Source organism: Hyaena hyaena, unplaced genomic scaffold, assembly GCF_003009895.1.
Source record: "Hyaena hyaena isolate Hyena2069 unplaced genomic scaffold, ASM300989v1 scaffold_1584, whole genome shotgun sequence".
Classification (NCBI taxonomy): Eukaryota; Metazoa; Chordata; class Mammalia; order Carnivora; family Hyaenidae; genus Hyaena; species Hyaena hyaena.
The window spans coordinates 224,870-234,701 of record NW_024082220.1 but is presented as its reverse complement, the minus strand read 5'-3'; the positions used below and the strand labels follow the sequence as shown (position 1 = coordinate 234,701).

At 38.2% G+C, this 9,832-nt stretch overlaps 1 protein-coding gene across 1 annotated transcript in view; it reads left to right on the top strand.

Annotated features, from left to right (window-relative positions):
* Positions 1-259: 259 nt before the first annotated feature.
* The window catches only part of LOC120226096 (zinc finger protein 665-like), a 73,064-nt gene continuing 63,491 nt past the window's right edge, over positions 260-9,832 (top strand). Inside the window, 3 exon segments of the mRNA XM_039224305.1 lie at positions 260-356; positions 1,871-1,933; positions 8,183-8,336. Of these exon segments, the coding sequence (XP_039080236.1) occupies positions 1,919-1,933; positions 8,183-8,336 (169 nt within the window). The 5' untranslated portion in view covers positions 260-356; positions 1,871-1,918.

Here is a 9,832-nt window from a genome sequence, read left to right as displayed (position 1 = left end):
CCCTAACGTTGTTCCCAGTCTGGATCCAAACCACACCGGCGGGACTGGGAGGAATCCATAGCAGAACCGGAAACCGCCGGACAGGAAAGACGGACAGACTGGCAGACCGCAGGACGGGGATGATGCGCTGGCCGGAATCCAAATAGCCCAGTTCGCCGAGCCAACCCCGGCTCCCAACAATGCGTCTTCGCCCCGCCTCCGCCCCGCGACGCATGCGCGCTTTTCTACAGACCCGGAAGCGGATCGCGCGGAGCAACGGTCGCGCTCTGTTGAGTCTCCGTTTTTTTGGTTCGTACAAGGGGTCGCACTCCTCAGGCCCCGTCGTCCACACCCAGCTTTCGGGGTCGCCTGGTGAGGTAAAATACTTGAACCCACCCGTCCCTCTCTCCGGGAGTTCGTCCCTTTCTCTTCTCCCGTCGTGGCCATAAGACTTTCCGAGTCCTGTCGCTGGGTGGGTGTCCGGGCGTCTGAGTTCGTTTCCGGTTAAATCGCCCTGAGGAAGGTACTGACCCCAGGCTTACTGCCTTTGGCTCTCTATCATATGTTAGAAGTATTCTTTGATGTCTGGTAAATAACTGTATAGTATTTCATTACACATCCGCTAAGGATGTTGATAATCTCTCAACACTCAAAACCTAGGCAGTTAATTTAATATTCAGTAGTTCTCTTCTTCCCTTACGCGACCTTTTAAATTACTGAGTTCTGAACTGAAGTCTCCAACTAAGTAGATGAACACCCAAGTCCCCTTTGGCTTTTCTGTACAGATGTTTTGGCTTGATGTGGAACTTTGTTCCAGCAGAGCCCATGTGTTCATGGTGCAGAGATTGCTCGGAGTTCATCTTCACTGGTGACACTTTTTCCAGTTTTCCAGGACTAGTAACTATTTGTAATGTCATATGTTTTTCCTGGAAAAGAGGAATTAAATGCTTGTGTTTGATTAAACCCTTGAAAGAGAAGCTTCTCTTTTTCAGGAGTATGAAAGGTAGTCTGGAATTACAACAAGCCCTATCTACTTAAACCTGTCCAGGCCACCATTTCAGAATTTACTTATTCTCAGTTCTGCTCATTCAACTCAGACTTCTTAAGTGTAACTTGGCAAAATTACACCCCGCCCCCATCCCCAGTGCACCCATTTGTAACAGAAGATGATAGACCAAGAATTCTAAACCTGGGCTAATAAGATCCCTGAAATGATTTTCAAAATTGGGTATGTGTTTGTGTTTGGCAGTTTTCTGGGAGAGGGTGTTACCATTAGAGTTTACAATGTGACCCAGTTCCAAAAATAATGAAAACCGCTAAGAAAGAGGCATGACCATAGTCTCAGAGACAGGGATACACCTTTGTCACCTCCACCCTCTCTATGTATCATAGCTAAATCTTAAAAATTTGATCGTTATCATCTTTTGACATTAAACCTTATAGCTAACCATCACCATCAGGTCAAAGATCTAAACTCTCAGTATGGCTACCCTGGAGCTCTGGGGCTGGGGTGGCCCTTAAGAGTTGGTTGAAATTGATGGAATGGACAGGCTTCTGTGTCCTGCATCAACCATTCATTGGATGCCAGCTGCCTAGGGAGGAGCCAAGAACTTGAATGAGGCAATTCCCTTTGGCCCAGTGTCAGGTAGACAGGAAAATGCAATTTCAGTACAATGTGTAGGTTTCAGCAGGGGAGGGCTTTTTGAAGAAGTGGGTGAAAAATGCACTTGGTGGACTCCAGAGACAAGTTAATTGTCCCTTATCCCTCCTGTTGCAGTGGGCAGCAAAGGACTCTTTCTCCCATAGGAAGGTTCTCCCCTTATGTATATTGTGGTAAAGCAAGGGGTTATGTTGATTCTAAACATTAAACAACATACTTTTTGTCACACAGTATATAACCTTACCTGAGAAGACCAGAAGCAGAGGGAGAAAAGGAAGAATGGCTCTTTTCCAGGTAAAAGTCATATTTTTCATTGACTGTTCTTCCTAAAATGTCACATTTTGGACTTGTTAATCTTCTCCCTCTGTGAGGTGTCCTGCCTACAGTGTTTATTCACACCGAGGGCCTTCTCCCAATTTCCTCTCATCTCCGTGCAGATTCCATCTCACTGTGACCCAGTGACGTGGAATGTGGGAAGACGCTCCTTTTAGGTGGTCATGCTGTAAAGGATTTTCTTCCCAGGCAAGGACTAGAGGTGGAGAGTAGGCTCTGTGGTGTCCTTGAGGTTGGGCTGTAAGGATTCTTCAGAGACCCCTTCTGGATGCCCTTCAGGTCATATAAACCAGGATTAAAGAGATTGCACACATAAGTCATATATTAATGTGCACAAATACCTGAGAAACCCTGGCAAATAAGACCGATGGGGGAAGTTTGTTTTTACAAACGTCATTTGATGTTTAACAAGCGAGTCAGTGTGCTTCTGACTCCAAAATATTACTGCTTTGGAACAGAATGGGAAGTTCAAACTAGGAATAAGGAATATAGAGAGGGTGTTTTGTTTTATTAACATGATTAGATTTAAACTGTAGACTCAACAAACTTGTCTAACAGTAAATGTTTTTTATATTATTTATAGCACATCCATCTCATAAAGACCATGGTGTTCTTTTATGAATTCTTACGCTGCACATCTTTTAGATTAAAACGTTTATAATTTAGGGGCGCCTGGGTGGCTTCGTCGGTTAAGCGTCCGACTTTCGCTTAGGTCATGATCTCACGGTTCGTGGGTTCGAGCCCCGCGTCGGGCTCTGTGCTGACTGCCAGCTCAGAGCCTGGAGCCTATTTCGGAGTCTGTGTCTCTCTCTCTCTCTGACCCTCCCCTCTTCACGCTGTCTCTCTCTCTCTCTCCTAGAAATAAATAAAAATATAAAAATTAAGATACTTGTCATATTAGAAAAAATATAAATAAAACGTTTATAATTTAGCCAGGCACAGGAGCAGGATTTTCTGTCATTAGAGAGGATGGTGCTCAATTTCATTTTATGAATTATTTGTAAATGTTATTTTTTTTGTTATAAACCCCTCTAGTGTATATATTTTTTGGTTTCAGTTACACACAGTGATGCAGTTTAGAAACTAAGATGTAAAATATCCCCTTCCCTGTCATATCTTCCACCATCACTGACTGTCTTCATCAGGAACCGATGTTCTCTCTAGTGCCAATCTTGTAAAAATGCTTTTATAAATCGTAATGTGATTTTAGAAAATATTTTTCAGTAAATGTTTTATCCTGATACTTTATTCTGGAAATAGAAATATTTACATACCATATGTCTTGAAATTGTTTTCTTGTTAGTAAATATAGAGGTAACTCCTTGTTTAGATCCTCATTGGAATATTCTCTAAATGAAGATTCGTGGGTCCTTTACAATTTCTTACTGTTACAAAGAATGCCATGGTGGCTGCTTCTATCAGGCAGACTTCACTACAGATATCTAAGGATATGGTATGAATGTACACCTTGAGCATGATTACCATGGTAATGATGGTCTTTCTGAGGAGGCACAGATATTCCACTTACTAAATAAAGATTTTAAACTTTATTTTCAACTGTCTTGAACATCCTCAGCTAAAGGAAAACGTGGAAGAGAACTAAGAAGTAGTAGAACACTGTTTGAACAAATAGGAAATATCAGTAAAGATACAGAAATTATAGTAAAGAGAAGGAATTCTGGAGTTAGAAGAGTATAAACACCAAGTTGAAAATTCACTAGAGGGTTCATCAGCAGATGGACGATAAGTATAAAGAATCAGTGAACCAAAACATCGATTAAGTGAAATTATCAAGTGTGAGCAGATGAAAGGGGTAAAAAGTTGAATAAAAGGGGGAAAAAAAGAAGAAAATTTACCAGAGACTAAGCCTTTTGGGACACTATAAAGAATACTGATATACATGTAATTGGAGTCCCAGAAGGAAAGGACAAAAGAAGAAAGGACAGAAAGGATATTTGAAGAAATAAGAGCTGAAAACCTCCCCAATTTGTTAAAAACAACCTACACATCCAGAAAATCCATTGAACTTCAACTATGACAGATGCATGGCGATCCCTGGCAAGCACATAATCAGTCAACTTTTATAAGACAGAAGAGTGATTGTGGAAAGTAGCACAACAGAAACAACTTCTCATATACAGGGATTCTCAATAAGGTTAATGGCCTGTTTCTCATCAGAAACTATGAAGGCCAGGAAGCAGTCTTCTGAGGTATTAAAGTTTGAAAGATTAAAAAAAAAACTATCAGGAATTCCTTAGGAGGCAAACTGTACTTCAAAATTGATAGCGAAATTAAGAGATCCTAGATGAACAAAAGCTGAGGGAGTTCACACTTACAGACTTAGCCTAAATAAAATACCAAATGGAGTTCTTCATAAATGATGGAAACCAGCAGTACATCAAAGCCATAGGAACAAATAATGAAGACTAGTAACGGTAACTACATAAGTAAATATAAAATGAAGTATTATATTTTTGTTTTCTAACTCATTTTTCCTATGTGTCTTAGAAGACAAAAGTGTAAAACAATAATAAAAATCTCTTGAGTGTATAAAACATCTATTCGTATCTCATACAAAGAATTAATTCTTGTTAATAAGAACATAAAGGGAGACTGTATAACAACAGTTGCTTGTATGCTCTTAAAGCTAAGTTAGTATCATCTGAAATTCATATATTAGCTTAACATGTAAACTGTAATCCCCAGGATAACAACCCAGAAAATAACTTGAAAATAGAAAAATAAATACAAAGTCAATCAAAATGGTATGCACACACAGACATAGACACCCATAGGAGGGAGGAATTATGAAAGAAAATAATAGACATACAAACAGCAGATGTTAGAAATAATTCTTATCAGTAGTAACTTGAAATGTACATAGATTAAACTCTTCAATAAAAGATAAAGGAATTATTTTTTAAAAAATTTTTAATGGTTATTTTTGAGAGAGAGACAGAGCATGAGTGGGAGAGTGGCAGCGAGAGAGGGAGACACAGAATAATCTGAAGCAGACTCCAGGTTCTGAACTCTCAGCACAAACCCTGATGTGGGATTCGAACTCAACCTGGAGATCATGACCTAAGCCGAAGTCGGAAGTTTAACCGAGTCACCCAGGTGCCTCAAGGAATTAATTGTTAAAAATGATTCCACTCTGTCTATAAACGGCTCACTTTATTTTTTTAAACTCTTATAAAAATTTTTTTTAATTTCTGAGAGGGAGACAGAGACAATGCGAGCAGGGGAGGGTCAGAGAGAGAGGGAGACACAGAATCCGAAGCAGGTTCCACACTCTGAGCTGTCAGCACAGAGCCCAACACGGGGCTCAAACCCATGAACCGTGAGATCATGACCTGAACCAAAGTCGGACGCTTAACCGACTGAGCCACCCAGGTGCCCCTAATTTTTTAAACTCTTTATTTATTTAGAGAGCATGAGTTGGGGAGAGGGAGAGAGAGAGAATCTCAAGTAGCCTTCACACTGTTACCTAGAGCCCAATGCGGGACTTGAACTCATGAACTGTGAGATCATGACCTGAGGCGAAATCCAGCTCAGGTGCTTAACCGACTGAGTCACCCAGGCGCCCCAGGGCTCAGTTTAGATACACAAATAGGTTCAAAGTAGAAGGATGGAAAAAGATATTCCATGCAGATAGTAATGAAACTTAGCTTGGTAGCTATACAGATATCAGACCAAATAGTTTTTAAGTGGTAAAATTGTTACCAAAAATGTTGAAGAACATTATGTATTGAAAAAAGAGCCAATCCATCAAGAAGATAAAACAACTATAAACAATATGTACAGAACAACAAAGCCCCCAATTATTTGAAGCAAAATGGAGGAGATAGTTCTACTATACCAGCTGGAGACCTCAATGCTCCTGTTTTAATAATGGATAGAACAACCAAACATCAATAATAGAGGACTGTGCAACACTGTAAACCAGCTAGATTCAGCAGATATATACAGAATGCTGCATCCAACAAAAACTCAAAAATTAGGAGTAGAAGGGAACCTCCTCAGTCTAAAAAAGGGTATTATTAAAATTCCATAGCTAACATCATACTCAATGGTGAACAACTGAAAACTTCCCCCTAATACCAAGAACAAAACAAGTGTGCCCCATTTTGCCATCACATATTAACACTTAGTGGAATTTCTAGAGAAAATACTGAGGAAAAATAAATAAAATGGGTCAAAATTGGAAAAGAAATCATACTATATCCGTGCAATACATGATCTCATATTTAGAAATAAAGAATCCTCAAACTGTTAAAGATAATAAATTCATTGAAGTACAGAATAAAATATCAGCACTCAAAATTCAGTTGTATTTCTATATAGTAGTGTACAACAAATTAAGCAAGTAAACAATTCCATTTACAGGAGCAAGAAAAATGGGAATAAATTTAACAAAGGAAATCAAAGATTTATACACACTGAAAACTACAAATTTGATGGTGAATATTAAAGAAAACCTAAATAAATGTCAGGATATCCTGTGTTTGTGGATTGGAAGACCTTAATATGGCAGTCCTTCCCCAGAGCTATATAAAGAGTAATGCAGTCCTCAGCAAAATCCCAACAGCCTTTTTTTTGCCCAAATGGGATTCCTGGTTCTAAAACTAATATTGTATAGGTAAGGACGCCAAATATCCAAAATAAATGTGAGAAAGAAAATACTGGAGGGGCACCTGGGTGGCTCAGTTGGTTGAGCATCTGACTGACTCAGGTCATGATCTCGCAGTCAGTGGGTTTGAGCCCCGCGTCAGGTTCTTTGCTGACAGCTCAGAGCCTGGAGCCTACTTCCAATTCTGTGTCTCCCTCTCTCTCTGCTCCTCCCCTGTTCACATTCGGTCTCTTTCTCTCTCTCAAAAACAAACAAACTTTTAAAAAAAAATATTGGAGGACCTAGAATTCTCAACTTTAGATCTTACCACCAACATTAAGTAATCAAATGTATAATTCGAGTAGAGGCAAGAAATATATATCAAAGTGATAGAACTGAGCATCCACTATTTATAGTGATAAATCTTCATGACCTTAGGGTTGATTGTGGATTTTTATATATGATACCAAAAGAATAAGTGAAAAAGACAAAGTAGATAAATTGGTCATCATCAGAATTAATCATGTCTGTGCACTGAAAGACATGATCACACAATCTACCAAATGGTAGGAAATAATTTGCAAATCACATATCTGCTAATGGTCTAGAATCTAGAATGTATGAAGAATTTACACAAATCAACAACAAAGTATAAAGAGCCCAACTTATAAATGGTCAAAAGATTTGAATAGGCATTTATCCATACAAGATACGTGAAACAAGCACATGAAGAGATGTTCGATGAAAGTAGTCATTAGTAAAATGCAAAATCTAAACCACCAGGAGATATCATTTCACACCCATTAGAATGACTATTGTAAAACAACAACAACAACAACAACAACAACAACAACAAATAAGTGTTGGTAAAGATGTGGAGAAATTAGAGTCATGACACATTGATGTTAAAATGTTGTAGATGTTGTGGAAAAGAGTGTGGAAGATTCTCAAAAAATTGACCCAGTGACCAAAAAATTGAACCATGTGACCCAGTAATTCCACTCCTAGGAATATAACCAAAAGAGTTGGAAACAGGTATTCAAACTCTTATTTGTACTCCAAAGTTCATAGCAAATTATTCATATTAGCCAAAGGTCATAACAACCAAATACCCATTAGTAGTTGAATGAATATAGTCTAGTCCTGACATGGAATACTCTGCAGCCAGAAGAAAGGAAATGTACCACTGATACATACTATATCATGGATGAACCGCAGACATTACTCTACATGAAAGAAGGCAGATGCAAAAGGTCACATTTTTTTTATCCCATTTCATTTAAATGAAAAGATCTAAAATCAACAGAGTGGTTGCTAGGGACTGAGGAATAGGAAGCACCTGCTTAATGGGTAAAGGATTTTCTTTGGGGATGATAAAAATGTTTGTGATCTAGACAGAGGCGATTCTTGTGCAACATTGTAAATGCACTAAATGCCACCAAATGGTACTTATGTTAACTGTAGCTCTTCAAAATTATTTTATATGGATCAAAGAGCACTCACTCCAGCCAAGTCTGTCTTTACACATCTCTGCTTCTTTAATTTTGTGTCAAATAAGAACATGAGCCCTGTTCATTTGGTGAAATGTGTTTTCATTTCAGGGACGGTTGACATTCAGGGATGTGGCCATAGAATTCTCCCAGGAGGAGTGGGAGTGCCTGGACCCTGCTCAGAGAGCCTTGTACAGGAACGTTATGTTGGAGAACTACAGGAACTTGGTCTTCCTGGGTGAGGATAGCTTCCGTCTAGAAGTTGGTAGTTACTTTTTATGTCTTTGCATTTTCTATTGAGAGCCACTGATTTGATCATAGGAGTTTCAAATCCTTATTCTTAAGGGAGTGATGGCAGCCATTTTGATTGAGAATGGAAAGGCTTCATAATGTGGCAGATAGACTCTAATTTCCCTTTTCTTCATAAGTTCTGCATTCCTGCTTGTTTAGGTGATTGTAGAACTTAGAAAAGCTTAAGGGAGGGAACTGGTGATGAGGAGCACTGGGTGTGATATGTAAGTGATGAATCACTAAATTCTACTGAAACCCATACTACCCGCTATATTAACTAACTAGAATTTAAATAACAATCTGGGAATTGGGGAAATAGGATTTTAAATCCTTAAATTCTTAGGAAAGTCAAATTTCACTGACATCTTTAAAGATAAGGCCCAGAGACAATAAAATTATTTAAAGTTGGGGATAAAAAAGAAACCTTATGGTGAATTTTCATAAATACCTGATTCTGTGATCTTGTACTTGTGCTTTTGGTTCAGTAGTTCTTGGAAGAGAACGAGTACTCTGCATACCTGAAATAACCCTTAAGCATTCAGGCAGTCAGTTCATTTAAGTTTTGACCTTTTCCAAGGTCAAGCATTTAACTTATAATACAATCATATTCCCTTAAATGTGCAAGCACAAGCCATATTCCCACATTGCCTTGTGCTTACTCTTGATTTTCTGAATCCAAGTCCTGGCCTTTACTCAGATTTTTCATTGAGCTAAACGAACTATACTGCTATCTCCTGGTATATTAATTTTGAGGATCCAAGCACCTTAGTTTCCCTCCCCACGCTGCAGAAAGACTCATATTCATAAACAATACATATTGCTCAGGGCAGCAGCTTGATTTGATGGTTAGTAGTAGGGCATGTTTTTATGTTTAATAATGTATGAGGCTATGATGAAAGAACATCGTATTTTAACCAATCTATTACAATCTAAAAATTGATCAAGCAGGTTAAGTTAATAACTAACCACAGTTACACAAAATAAGTGCCTCTGGAATTCTAAAAAATTCTTCCTGGAGAACTAAAGACAGAATTTACATTCCATAAGGAACACAGAGTAGAAGAAATGAAAGATATGTTGAGCATCACAGAATTATGAAATATCGTGTTCAGGTAAACACATTTTTCTAAAGATTAAGAATTAAGGAAGATAGACATCCCAATGATTTCATGCACAGTTGTATAATAGCCAGTGTATAGATGCACTCTCTAATCATGAAGCTTCATTTCATTATCCAGTTATATGGCCAAAAAATATGGATAGTGTATAATGTGTGTTTAGAAAAATTACTTTAAAATCAGAGAAATTATTAATATGGAAAATTTTATAGAAAGAAAACTTAAAAACATTGTATTTAACAATAGTGTTTGAAGACCATACTTGAGAAACTTCCTGAGTTCAGTATAAAGTATTATTTGGTTGTGTAATTATGGAATTTAGTATAAAATATTTCCCTTCCAACTCTATTTG